Source organism: Morus notabilis, unplaced genomic scaffold (genome assembly GCF_000414095.1).
Source record: "Morus notabilis unplaced genomic scaffold, ASM41409v2 Scaffold207, whole genome shotgun sequence".
NCBI lineage: Eukaryota > Viridiplantae > Streptophyta > Magnoliopsida > Rosales > Moraceae > Morus > Morus notabilis.
The window spans coordinates 144,996-159,687 of record NW_010365952.1 but is presented as its reverse complement, the minus strand read 5'-3'; the positions used below and the strand labels follow the sequence as shown (position 1 = coordinate 159,687).

Genomic DNA, 14,692 nt, shown 5'->3' with positions numbered 1-14,692 from the left:
CTTATTTTTTTATTACAATTGTTATGCTTTGAAACTTGTAAGAATAATTTTCAAAAAAAAAAAAAATTGTAACAATAAACTTTTAATATTCAAATAATATAAAAGGGATAATATTAGAATGATTAAATACAAAATTAATAATAGAAAAAAAATATTGAATTTACAAATTGACATTTGTTGTACTTGGAGCCAAATTCTCCATCAAATATAGAATTTATCAAATTTGTTAACATAAAAATAGCATTACGTTCGAGAGGTGTTTTTTTTTTTTTTTAAACTCAAATTGATCATTGGTGATACTCATAACTGGTTACAGTCAAAGCCGTCATTGATCATTGGTAATACTCGTAACTACTATGCATTATCTACCACTTTTGTATTTTAGATAATGCATTTATAGTCTAGCAAATCATAGTTTTTATATAATTAGTTAAAAATTGCTTGTCTTCTGATCTAATGGGCCAGGCCCAGTATCAGATGGTAGAAAGAGACGGTATGTAAATTAATGGGAGAAAGAGGAAAATAAACGATCAATTAAAATTAATAGGTCAATAGTTTACATAAGTTAATAAATATATTAAATTATTATTTTTGTTCATAACTTGTCTGGTTATGAACCATAACTTAACAAGTTATTGTCAATAATTCACGGTTTTTATCCATAACTTGTTTGGCTATGAATCATAACTTAGACAAGTTTGTCCATAACTTTTATCTGGTTATAAACCATAACTTGACAAGTTATGACTTATTAATTTCTATAACTAAAAATTGGCCTATATACTTTCTTAAGCTTTTCATATTTGCCTGTTTTCTACAATTTCCGTAAATTAATTATGTCCCATTTTGAAGATCAATGGTTGTCTTTAGCTTCTCCTTCTGCTCCAGCCACGACAACCATTGACAAACTGACTTCGTTTTCTTCCCTTGCTGCTATGAGTCGTTTTGTAGACTTGTAGTATACAGTATAGAGAATAAGTTGGGCCAGTCCAAACAATACACCAAGCCCATTCGGTACCTGATCCATACCATACATAGGCTCACTTTTTATTTTCTCGAAGGAGAATACTCCTCGAGTCCAAATTTTATCTATTACTCTTAATTAATATTTTTTTTTATCAAGTAACTATGTTAATTAAAAGGAAATTAATCAAGATAAAGAGTTAAAAATTTAGACCTATGCACTCTTAGAGTAAGTTAAACAATTTTCTCTTCTCTTTTTGCTTGTCGATGTGATTATCTACAAATATTGAGATTTGGTATTACAAGAATGTTTCTGCTTTTCCTAATTCTTACCGTGTTGAGGGTTGCGATTGATTTTATGATTTAATGTATCCAATGCAAATTAAGATGATAACTAAGAGATAAGATGACTAGTTTTGAGAAATATTACTATGATGATGGGGTCAAAACAGATTAGAGCGTAAGCTGTCCAAACGACACCATTCACAAAAGTCGCAAGAGAGGTAGAACGGCATGTACTCCACGCTTTTTGTCGTAATCACCAGTTTCTGTGCCATGCAAAATTGCAATAAAAGTTTTCCCGTTCGTCAATATTCAAGCTGGCCAAAAAAATTTAGCTAAAAAAAACTGTACATAATGATGATAAGTAGAAGAACAATGATAGGAGGCATGTGTCATCAGCACATACTAATAAAATTTCACAATATGGGTCCTACAGATAGGACGCGCACTTTATTAATTTGTGTTGGACACTGGCCTCGTTCATTTCGCTGATTTGAGTTTAAAATTTGAGTTTTGCTACAGTAAAAAGCTCTTATAAACAGTCACATCTAACTTTTTTGCTATAGTAAAAAGCTCTCACATAAAATCATATCTCAACTCAAATTAAAAACTCGAATCAGCGAACTGAACAGGTCCACATGATTTCTCTAAGCGCAAATCCACATTTATTTCAATCATCTCCATGATGATAATGGAATGTCATTCAAGGAAAAAAATCATTATAATTTGTTACTAACTTGTGACTACAACTTTCATTTATAATGTATTTGTTATAACACTAATTTTGTAACGTATTGTTGTGTTGGAGACACTTGATGTTTATTATTCATTAAATAATAAGAATTTCATTTATACAATTATTTAAGGAATAAAAAATTACTCATAGGAATAAAATGAGGAACAACATATTTAAAAAAAAAAAAATGTAAAAGAACTTACAAAAAATTAAGATAAAAAAGTAAAAAAAAGAAAAGAAAAAAATGATAAGTGGAGGGGCCACCACGTTTTGGCTCTTTTATGTATTATTAGTTTGAGAACGTGCTCCGCACTTATTACCATGAGATTATCTAAATAGTTTATTATTTACTATTTATTTACTATATAATGGAAAATATATTTATACACAATTAAGTACTTTTGAGTTTATTTTAAAAATTACCTCAACAGTGCAAATTAGAAAAAAAATGTATTTATAAAAAAAAACAATAGGTACAAGTATTGTACCAAAAAAAAAAACTATTTAAAAAAGACATATGTGAGAAAAGAAATTATTTTTGTGAGTCAATTAGAAAAAAATATTTATAAGGATCACTTTTGATATAAAACTCATTTGTGACAAATTATTCAAAAGGAGCACGAGAGGAAAAAAAAACTATTTCAAAAAAACACATCGAAAAAGAATTATAATGTACATGACCCGTTGGCAAAATGAAAAAAAAAAAAAAGGATATATTGAAAAGAAATTGTGTCAACAGAAATAAAGCATGAAAAAAATATTTCAATAATGCACATTATAAAAAATAAGGGTTTCTTTACGGGGAGACTCCCTAAAAAACTCCACCAGTGCAACACCCTATTTTGATTGTTTGATTACTTTTTCAATGGTCAGATCTGCAAAGGGAGTAGTTATGTGCGGAGTGTTGTAAATTTTTAATACGAACCTATCCAAATCTGACCATTGAAAACTTAATCTAACAATTAAAACATGGTGTTGTATCGGTGTTTTTTTAAAGAAATTTCACTGTAGAGGCTACCAACAAATAAATTGTATAGGAGCTTTAAGGAAGGTAAAAAAGCAAAACAGAAAGAAAAAATTGTAAAGAATTACAAAATGTGAAACACAAAAAATAAAATATGAAAGAAAGATGATAAGCGTAGGTTTTAGAGGGACTAACCATGATAGCCAATGGTGAAGAATACATTATGGTGGTAAAGAAGACAGATATGATGCCAACAATCGTTGACCTCTTTGAGTGTGTAGGGACCAAAGTTAGAGCCAAAGAGCACCACTGTAAGCACTTTGAGACCTCATTTTCTTGTCGGAAAATAACAAGAACAGAATGATGTAGACAGTCTCGATAACAATCCCCGCTGCATTGATGCTCGGGACCGGAAGGCTACCTGGCTGCACCATCGGCAGCGCATAGAATGTCCAGAGCATGGAACTTATTAGGGCTGCGAGGTGTGGAGCGGGCGAGTATTGCTCCACCGACCCCTTCTTCCATATTCGTGCAAAAGTCGGTCTAAAAATTGTTTGCGATTTCTTTCTAATTAATATTATGGAAAATAAATAAGAAAAATAAGTTGGCAATTAAATCTGTTGCGCTTTATAACATGTAAGCAACCTTATTGTAATTATCATTCATTAGGACCTTATATATGTATTTATAAACTAAAAGAAAGATCAAAAGCAGAAAACTTACAGTTAAATATTAAAGCTTACGCTGGGGACAAGAGGAAGAAGAGTGCAATGATGTTTCCGGTAAATATTCAAAACATTCATTAGTTCCGATCAGACATCAGTTTTTGAGTTTTTTAAAAAGATAAAATCACAGGAAAAATAAATATGCGTCTTCCTAACAACATTAGAAGGAAAAATATGTGAAGCTAAATTAAAGCAAGCACACACACACTATTATTAATTATTATAATTTTTCCTTATAAACACAAACGAAGTAAGACTAATTTGATTATACCAACCTATGATACCAACGACAGTTCGAGCAGCCTCAGCAGAAACCATCGTTTGGAACGTGCTAAGTGATGATGAAGACAAAGAAAGAGCTAATTAAAGCAATATTTAAAGGGACAAGTTGAACGTCAATATTTGTTTTCTTTTAATTCTTTTGGGAACTAGCTAATAAGTAGTCGAGATTAATATTTACTAGCTGAAATATACAATATTGAAGGTATTGTAGGGTACAATCCAAAACCTTAAATTGGGCATCAAATGGGCCCGTGTGTCATAAACAAGGGATGGCTCTACCATAGCTGTCACGTCGGATGACGGTTCTCTTAAGAGTAGACCGCTAGTTAAAGGAGTGGCGTATGTAGACGGTTGACTGCTTCAAGGAGTTGAGAACAACAGTAGGTCGACCGCATCAAGGCGAAGATGATTCTAGGAGCACTTATGAGGTCAAGTCTATGCAAGTCGCGAGAGATGCGATATTTGCTCTGAGATTTGCTGTGTAATTCAATTATACGGAATTTAAGCAACCAAATCATCCTGATTGATTGTAACCTCCATCTTTCGGGACGTTATCCTAATAAATGAGGGAAATATTCCTGAATTAAATGGAGGAAACAACTGGGGCAATAGTCAACAAATTTAAATAAGGTATTGTAAGTTAAGAAATCCCACGGTCTCATTGAGAGCAATTAGAGTGTAATTCTTCTAAAAATTAGTGGATTCTCTCTTCCCCACAGTAGATGTAACTATTGAATAAATGGTGAATCACTATAATTCTCGCATGTTCTTATAATTTGATTGCTTTTAACTGTGTTTATTATTGAATTCGCGCAAACGGTTTTAAAATTTATTACCGTCAACAGAAGGTACGTTGTTTGTCTTTGTGCAAGTTGAGAGCTTATTATAAGAAAGTGGTGTTTACATAATTTGACATGACTTTTTGGCCCATCAGTGAGTGAGAACATATGCGGGGTTAATTCGTTTAAAAATGCGAAAATGCTAAAGAAAGTTGCAACTAGGTCTATATATATATATGTGTGTGTATATTATGATTTTAGAATAAGTATCGAAGCCAAATAATTAAAAAAAGGGAAAAAAGAGCACGAATTCCCGCTAGCTTTAGACACTCTCAAGAGGGGAATCACAAAGAAGTCAATAAGATGTAATTAATATTGCTTGGATACCGTGAATGTGATTAACAGAATCAATATCAGAGACAGAGAGTAGTGGTCATTCTAGAGGGCTTCTCATAGTGCTGAGGAGTAGTATTTAATCGAATAAAAAATTTGTTACAAACTTAGAAAACAACGTAATTAATCTGCGTAAAAGGGAACGTACATATATTTGCTTACACAAACTTACCAAATGTCAAACGGGTTAAAAACAAAGTAATGCCGCTATTAATAATAATATCTGTGTGTGTATATATATATATGTGACAGTAGATGGATATATAATCAATGTAAAGTGATTTTTTTTGCTTAATTTTCTTCATTATCATATTCTCGGGGAATAATGAGAAGGCTCCTCAAAGTGTTGATAAGTAATTACGATACTATAAATTTTTTATACACATAAGAATCAAAGTAGTTGAAGGAAAAACGCACCGAGTGTGTGTGCGGAAGCATCTACGGTAGTGTTGGATCCGATTTCCAATTCGCCTCGCGATACTCCATAATCACGAACATAATCTCCATGCTCTAAGCCATGATCTTCCATAAACATGATCATACCTTATTCACTCAGTGTCAATATATTAATATTCGAAAAAATACTTTCCCGTCTCATGAATTTTATTTCAAATAAGAAAAAACCAAAAATAGTAGTAATGCCAGTCAAGAGGCAAAAAAATAAAAAAAATAAAATAAAATAAAATTACGCCACTACACTAAAAAATAAACAATTTTCATTCAATTAATAATAAAAAATAAAAAGTCACGATGACATTTAATTACTTAGAATGATATAAATAATAGGCCCATACAAAATCATAGCAAACCATGTACTTTTCTCAAATTTAAATCATTGACTTTCGGACCATAGGTGCTTTGAAGTCCAACAATAATGTAGGAAAACAGAAAAACAAAAGATAAAAAAGAAGAAGGATAATCTAGATTTCTCAATCCCACTACAAGTGGTTTTTGTTTTTGTTTTGTTTTTTTGAAAGAAAGAAACAAGTATACTAGCTTTACATAATTGATACATAAATTAAAGGAAGTAATTAATTGTCCTATCACTGATTTTATATGATACAACAATTACACAAAAAATGGGATATTGACAACCAAATATAGCTAGCTAGTGTACAGCACATGAGCGTCGACTGGATATTTTCCTTAACATATACAAGCAACGTAAAAATTAAATTCTCAATTCAAATTAAAACGAACACAAAAGTTTTAAGTATAGTCGTAAAAACATATATTTATATAGCTACGTCCATAGACATGCAGTGTAAGACAATCCCACATATAGTGTACAGTCTTCTCTAGGTCCCTAGAAAAGTTTCCTCCGATTTTCTACCGGTAATTCAACGCACAGATCTCTCTCAAAAATATTCCAAAGTGTTTAGAAGTACAATACGAATAGTGAATCCTTTCCCTTTATACAGCCTTATTATAAATTGCCCTTTACGTCAAAGGAATATTTATCTTTATCTGATTATTATAAACAAGAGGAATAAAGTGTAAACGTACTTTAAATACATACATGATATCTATATAGACATATATATATATGGATATACTAAGTGCTTAAGGGAATATATATTTCCACATTTTAAAAGATACAGGAGAGAATTTTGTTACGACTAATTATTGTCCCATTGTGAACATGGACGTCATATATAATTAGCTCACGTAGACAAATTAAAGCTTCTCTAGCTACTCTAATAATGAGGATGAGAATCAGATGGTGGAAAATAGATCAGGAGCTCGTCATGTTTGTGATGACCATCACGTTTAATGATTATCAGAATCAGGACCATTCTCAGGAGTGATGATGCCTATGATCTTCTTGGGCGGTTCTTCAGCCACAACATCATCTGACAAATCAACTTCTTTGCCCTTCGGCCCCTTCCTCGCTGCCATCAGTTCCTTTGTGGACTTAGAGTACACAGCATGAAGAATCAGCTGGGTCAGCCCAAACAGTAAGCCTAGGCCATTGGGTATCTGATAGGAATCGCAGCCCAAACAGCTGCCATCAGTTCCTTAGTATCTCAATGGAAATATACGTACATAAAGGGGTAGAATGCACACGTATATGTAGATACAGTAGGAGATTCATCTAACCAATGAATAGATAGTACTATTCATAGACACAAATTCATAATAGTCCCGGACATATTAAGGCCTCGTTCACTTCACGGATTCGAATTTTCAATTCGAACTGAGATGTGACATTTTCTAAAAGCTTTTTACTGTAACAGAAAAAGTTAGATGTGACATTTTCTGAGAACTTTTTACTGTAGAAACTTAAAACTAAAAACTCGAATCGGTGAAATGAACGATGCCTAATTCTAATCTCAACTTTTTATGTAACTCACGTGTCAGCTAGTTGTCATCTTTTTACTTACAGATGTAAAATCTTGTTATAATTAATTAACGTGACAACTTTTAAAACACCTATAAATAAAAAAAATGACAACCCACATAATTGGTATTAATAAATTGAGATTAGAGTTATTATAATCCTAGTACTCTTTATCATTTATTGTTGTGTGATGTTTTTTTTTCTTTTGGTAGAAATATGTTATGTAATGTTATATAATTATACTATAAGAGAAAGAGCTCGAGTTAACGAATTACAAGGACAAAAGAATCAAAGCGGAGAAGAGCATAAATAACCCAGGCAGCATTATTGACAAAGGAAGCAAAGGACAGGTAGAATGGCATAAACTCCACGCTTTTTGTCGTGATCACCAGTTTCTGCACCAGAAAGGAAAAAAAAAATTTCCTCAATTACGTTTATTCTGTGGCTCACATATTGTGGCATCATAAGTGACTGGTACATAATAATCTGTGAATATTTTTGTCGATACATGCAATAATTTTTTTTTCTTGGTTTATTCATGTGGAGGCAGTATACAATATATATATATATATATATATATATATATATATTTGTCAGTGCATCATGCCATGTGTGCATCAGATAATGCATATGATAACGTTTTTAACCGTCGTCGTGAATATCGCCTATTTGTACTAAAGGTTACAGAGTTTTGTTGATACATATAATATATGGTTAGCAAATTGTACAATATATACAAGCATGCAAATTCCCTTTAAAAAAAAAGCATGCAAATTAGAGTGATTCGGCTAACCATGACTGCCAATGGAGAAAAGTTCATGAGAACACTAAAGGAGGCACATATGATGCCGACAATCTTGGACCTCTTCTTGTGTGTATGAACTAACGTAAGAACCAGACAACCAAGAAGAGCATTGAATGAGAGGCCAACGAGCAAGATTAGAAGCACTTTGAGCCTTTTTCGCTTATCGGAGAAGATGAAGAAGAGCACAACATAGACAGACTCGACCGCGACCCCGGCGGCGCTAATAGTTAGGACCGGGATGCTACCAGGCTGCACCATGGGCAGCCCGTAGATGGTCCACGCCAAACAGTTTATTAGGGCTGCAAGGTATGGGAATGCTATGTACTGCTCTACTGACCTTTTCTTCCATATGCGCACAAAAGTTGGCCTAAAAACATATCATTATTTATTATTTAAATACTCAACATGTATTAAAAAAAATATACGTACATACATCTTGTCTTTCTATGTGCATGCTTTAACTTTTTTTCTTTTTTTAAATGTAGGCATGCCCTTTCAGTAGTTTATGTTATGAATGTTTGATTTTATCCATGTATCAATACTAAAATTTTTTAAAAAATAAAATTTAATACCGATATGAGAGTAGTTTATGTTTCTGAGCGTTTGATTTTGTCAATGTATCAATATTAAAATGAAAAAAAAAAAAGAAATTTAATACCGATATGAGGGTTTAAAACAAAGCGTTGCCAATAGGGTTTTCATGCCCCGCCATGAAATTCTTTATTGTTTTAAAACCGTGATTAGATTTATTCACTATTTAACTTTGTTGTGACTGTGATTTAATTTACTAATAACATTTAGAAACATGAACTGCCTTTATTGCGGAAGACTCCTAAATAGTACAACAACCCATAATGTTCTTTTTGATCTGCCGTTTAAGAAGCTAAAGGAAAGCAGAGATTATGTATAACAATTAATGAATTATAAGCTTACACTGGTGATAAATAGAAGAAGAGGCAGATGATGTTTCCTGAAAATGAGCAAAACAACGAAACGTTGTAGTAACACTTTTGGTTTTAAGAAGAGCAAGAAACGACAATAATTAGCTGAAAATATACACATGCAGGCGCACATACAAAAAAATAGATCATAAAAACTGAATTACTTTTGACCAATAATTATATGTATATAAGTATTACCTATTATACCAACTGCAGTTCGAGCAGCTTCAGTAGAAACCATTTTTGAAATATTATCTGATGATGATAAGAAAATGAAGAAATGACGAAGCTAAGAGTGACACACACACACACACACACACACACACACACATATATATATATATGAATTATGTACTGGCGAAATTGTAAAGCTAATTAAAAGAAAACCATTACTTATACTGTTTTGACTTACTTGATAAATATAGCTAGGCCAATAAGCGAGAAGAGATGCTTAAAAATCTAAATAAGTTTAGCACTAATAATTTGACTAGTAATAATAAATCGGCTCATATTAAATCATTAATAAATAGTACTTATGGAGTTTTTTTTTTTTTTTTTTCAGTTTATTCTATCGAATATTATTCCTTACTCGTGAATTAGAAAACTAATTAAACATATATGGAAATTACTTTTTTGATTATGTATATGCAACTTACTACCAATATAAACCTAATATGCGATATAGATGATCAAGACACCAAAATTAAAGATCTTAAAATTCGTCTCTTTAAACAACAACTTAATGATCTTAAATGTAATACTTAAAAAATATTCCACAGAAATTGTATCGAGATCTGACTATTCTCTTTTATGTCATAGCCCTGTCAAATTATTCTAACAATAATTATTATTACTGTGCATAGAGTAAATTGCACTGGTACACCTTAAACTATTCAGTTTTTGAAGAATGCACCTTAAGCTTTTGATTTTGATAAACTGCACCCTAAATTTTAAAATCAGTTACAATTGAAGTCCAATAGTTAGCGAGTATTATCAAATTGACGGTTTAAGACATGAGATTTGCACATGAAAGACGAATATCGTCATGTTTCAAAGGTTTAAACCAAAACGACCTAATAGATTGGAGTTAAATTTAGAACATTTTAAAAATCAATGATTAAAATGAGATTAACAGTCAAATTGAGAACTATTTGTGGGATTAACTTTATTTTTTTTCCCACTTTTCTATCTAGTATGCTTTTTTTTTTTTTTCCATTACCAACTTAAACAATGAGAATCAATAAGAGTCGGAACTTACAAATCGTAGTCATGTACATAAGAACATATTCCATATGCCGTCCAAAGTATGGTGTATACAACATAATTAGGCTTGAATCTAATTCTGATTTAGAGTCTCACTTTTCACATTTGATATCTGATGGTTTGGATTGATCGCCAGGCCAAATCCAAAACTTTTGGTTGAAGTTTACATAGCAATATCCTACAGTAGACATGTTTCTCTTTTTACAAATTAAACAATTAGGAATATTGTCATTCTCAAAATTAATCACTACTTTATCAATGTTTGATCACTTCCGACCTTTAAAAAAAATGTTGGAAGTGGAATACCTATCTAACAAGAACTAATTAGCTTTCTGTGTATAGAAAGGGACTTTCTTCGGTAGAATCTCCCCACTGTTAGGGCTAGTTTTCGATCATTAGATCTAATTAAAATGACATTATTTTGAAATATATATATATATATATATATATAACAGACAGTTTTTATAAAGATCTAAAAGCTGAAAATAAAAAATTATTGACAGTTTATTTTTTTCTTGTCCTACCAAAAAACTCCCTTAAATGAGTTGATTACATGCTTATTCATATCGCACAATTTGTAAATGATGAGAGAGAATCTTGCATGTTCATGGTCTTTTACACAATTTGTAAATGATGAGAGAGAATCTTGCATGTTCATGGTCTTTTACACTTTCGTAACATTTCATTTTAATTGGTTTACAGTCGAACCCATTTAGCTTTCTGAATCTTTCAGTTTGTTTTCCTCTATTTTATAATGGTCTACTTTCAATATTTGATTCATAGTCAGCTAATAATTGTTCCAAACTTTAAGCTAACGGCTTCAAATTATCAAGAATTTATTCAATATTAGGTTCGGCTACGAATTAGTATATAGTGGTGTATTGGCCCAACTAATAAAATAATCAAAATCATAGAACTTTAGTCCCGCAGGAAAAAAAAAAAAAAGTATAGATGATGAATATGGAATGATCGACAGTTCTTCAACTTTTTGTGAGAGAGATAATCCTTTTGCCAGACAAGCAGGTGGTAATGCTGAGGTAATTTTGATAAATATCTTTTAAAGATACATGAGTTAAAATTTTTACTCTTTATTTTTATTTAATAATTTTTTTAGTTAAATTATTACATTAATAAAAAATATTGATAAGAATAAAAAATAAAAATTTAAACTCACGCATACTCAAAGGTAAATTATGCAATTTGCTATTTTTTTTAGCCGGTATTTTATGATAAATAATATAGTTGTCCTGTATTGTACGGAAAATCAATTATTAACAAAATCCTACCATGTTTATCAGCAGAATATGAACTGGGTAATTTTTGTACAGCTAATGTATGAATCATACATATTATTAGCAAGATTGACGATTCAATCCACCATGAAAATTGCACAACTTGTACAGTAAAGCGGAGCAAAATACCCAAAACTCTTGCAAACAGAAATGAGATGTGGGAAGAAAACATAAAAGAATCTTATTCACTCAAGATGAACATTCATTTTGCCTTTTCAGTGAACAACTTCAAGCTCGCAACAGCAGACATTCAATAAAATAATTAACGGGAGAAAAATAAATGAGAATTTTCAAAGCTCAAGAAACCGAAAACCTCGCCGTATTAAGAGACTTCAACCCTATACACGATATGATCTATGTTACATAATGTGCACTTCGTAAGAAATCAGATGAACGCAGAAGAGTAATGAGGATGTTTCTTCAAATTCTAAACCCCAAACCAGGCCATCTCTTTGTCACCTCTTTCTTCGTCTTCTTTGAGTTTGGATCAATGAGGTTTTCGAGTGATTTAGCCTTTCTGTCTCGAGTCTTGCCTGCTTCTTTCAGAAGCTCAGCTAGCCTTCGCTTCTCATCCTCAAAATCGGGATTTGCAATTCCAAGCTTTTCTTCTCGCAATTTAAGTACATACTCCAGGATCTCAATTGCATCATCGACTCTGCAGCAATCCAATTAGAGTGAGAGAGAGAGAGTAAACAGTGCAGCTACAAATTGAACTGGAAGTAAATAAAAGCAGAAGTCATCCTTGGAGAAAACAAGAGAAACAAGAGAACATGTTGTAAAAAACAAGAGAAACACAATCCATAACAAAGATCTTGATAAACCAAACTTTTATGTTTGCATATCTTATGACATCTGGAAACCGGAAAGAACGGAGATAGGTCAAAACATACAGAGATCATAAGAACTACACATTTGTATATACATGGATTCAAATTTTCAACTATCACAACAAAGAAAGATTGCAATATTAAGTCCTTTATGAAAGTTAGATGATTTCACAGTATTGACCAATTACCAATAATCATATCTTTTACCATTTTAGAATCCAGTTTCATTGGCTTAGGTCAAAGGGCAGGCAGAGAATATTTATCCTTATCGTGATTTTATTAATTATTTTTCCTTGATAAGTTGATTTAATCAACGTTAGTTACAAGTATGCTGACCATAGGTTGATATGATATATTACCTCCCCATAGCATCGTAGGTTGCTGCGAGATTGCTATACACCCCAATGGTATCTTGATGACAAGAACCACACTCTTGTTCCAATATTCCCCTTGCCTCTTCAAACAACTCAGCAGCTTCGTCTATCTTGAACAGCTGCACACAAGCCAACCCCATCTGGTTCAACACAACCCCAAAGAAAGCTGACTTTCTCTCTCCACTAGCTCTAAGTTTTGCTACAGCATTCTCAAAAGAGTTCCTTGCTTCTTCATATCGTCCAAGCATATAGAACATCACTCCCATCCGTGCCTCTATTCCTGCAATTGTGCTTTGCTGTCCTGGTTTATCCTCCAACAACTTCATTGCCTTTTGCAATAGCTTCAGTGCCTCCTCAGGTTCATTAACAGACTCATAAATAGCAGAAATTTCAGTCAACCCACAAGCAATTTCTTCTGCTGTAGTTCCAGGCACAGGTTTTGCATATATCCTCAGTGCATTCTCACAATATGACTTGGACTCCCTAAGCTTTCCAGTCCGGTGGTACAGGTCAGCAAGACGTACAAAGACAGAAGCAACCAAAGGATGGTTGTCGCCCTTTGATGACTTAAAAACAGTGAGTGCCTTCTGGTAGGAGAAAATTGCCTCATCAAAGCGACAAAGAGACATGTAAATGTTGCCTATGCTCACATCAATAGCAGCAACCTCATTGTCTTGCCCATTTGCAATCATTGCCATGCTGGCAAGGACAAGATGCTCAAGGGCTGCTTCATAATCACCCTTTGCCTCACATACAAGGGCCATCAGCCTTCGGTCCGCTGCCTCCTCAAGAGATGCCGGTTCACTATGAACACGATGGATTTCGAGAGTTTTCTTACACAATTCTTCTGCTCTATCAAACTGCATTGCTTGAACATGGGCCTCAGCCAAATACCTGCATTTCTAGACCATTTCACCTCAACTTCTTTTTACGAACTATTAGGCAATAAATTAAGATGAGCTCATTCAAGACACTAAAGAACTAGCTTTAAGTTTGTGACAAATGGACGTTCTACATCACGCAGAAATTTGAACAACAACCATCTGAGAGTTATGATAGAAAGGCCGGACTAAAATTTTGCACCCAAACTTTAATCACAGATAACCAACTTTAGTATGTCTTATCTCTTAAACATAACTACACAAGAAAGTTTCCTTTTCAAAAAATCAATAATATAAAATAACAGTTTCCAATCTGCAACATGTTTTGAGTTTGATGCATCTAGCCAAAATGAATTCTACAGATCTCCGTTCGTTTCACTAGTTCAAATCACAACTCAAGTTTTTGCTACAGTATTTTCTCTCACAAAAATTCAATTTCAACCTTTTTTGCTACAATGTTTTCTCTTACATGAAATCATTTTTTAACTCAAGTTCTCAACTTGAATGAGCGAAACGAACAGGGCCGAGCATCAAGTCATCCACATTCAGCAAAGTTTAACTAAATAAAACTCTTTGAAGTCTTATTTGAATAATGATTCCATAATAAATGAGGGTACACCGAGATATTAATGACAGTCATAGGATGCATCAAAATCCTTTTTATATAGTTATGTTTTCAAAATAAATGTGTACTTTTTGCACTTTTCTGCAAAAGCTTACTTCAAAAATAGCAAACAACTAGTTGCACCTTAGACTGCTCTAAATAAGTAAATATTGACATATCCTAATTCACCTCAAACTTTTCACTCGATCACAAAGTAGCCAATCCCACTTAAACTCTTTC

At 32.6% G+C, this 14,692-nt stretch overlaps 2 protein-coding genes and 1 pseudogene across 2 annotated transcripts in view; all 3 read right to left on the bottom strand.

The window, feature by feature from the left end:
• Nucleotides 1-853: 853 nt before the first annotated feature.
• On the bottom strand, nt 854-3,988 carry LOC112093747 (annotated as a pseudogene).
• A 2,906-nt stretch (nt 3,989-6,894) lies between these two features.
• Nucleotides 6,895-9,452, bottom strand: LOC21391218 (bidirectional sugar transporter SWEET4). Its single transcript, XM_010108964.1, has 5 exons — nt 9,410-9,452; nt 9,204-9,240; nt 8,259-8,637; nt 7,741-7,860; nt 6,895-7,104 (listed from the first exon to the last, which is right to left on the bottom strand). The coding sequence occupies exons 1-5, from the start codon at nt 9,450-9,452 to the stop codon at nt 6,895-6,897; spliced, it is 789 nt and encodes a 262-aa protein (XP_010107266.1).
• Nucleotides 9,453-11,978: 2,526 nt separating this feature from the next.
• Nucleotides 11,979-14,692, bottom strand: part of LOC21391217 (protein KINESIN LIGHT CHAIN-RELATED 1) — a 4,212-nt gene continuing 1,498 nt past the window's right edge. The window contains exons 2-3 of the mRNA XM_010108963.2: nt 12,953-13,861; nt 11,979-12,421 (exon numbers count right to left, since the gene is read on the bottom strand). Of these exons, the coding sequence (XP_010107265.1) occupies nt 12,187-12,421; nt 12,953-13,861 (1,144 nt within the window). The 3' untranslated portion in view covers nt 11,979-12,186. The remainder of the gene's footprint in view (nt 12,422-12,952; nt 13,862-14,692) is intronic.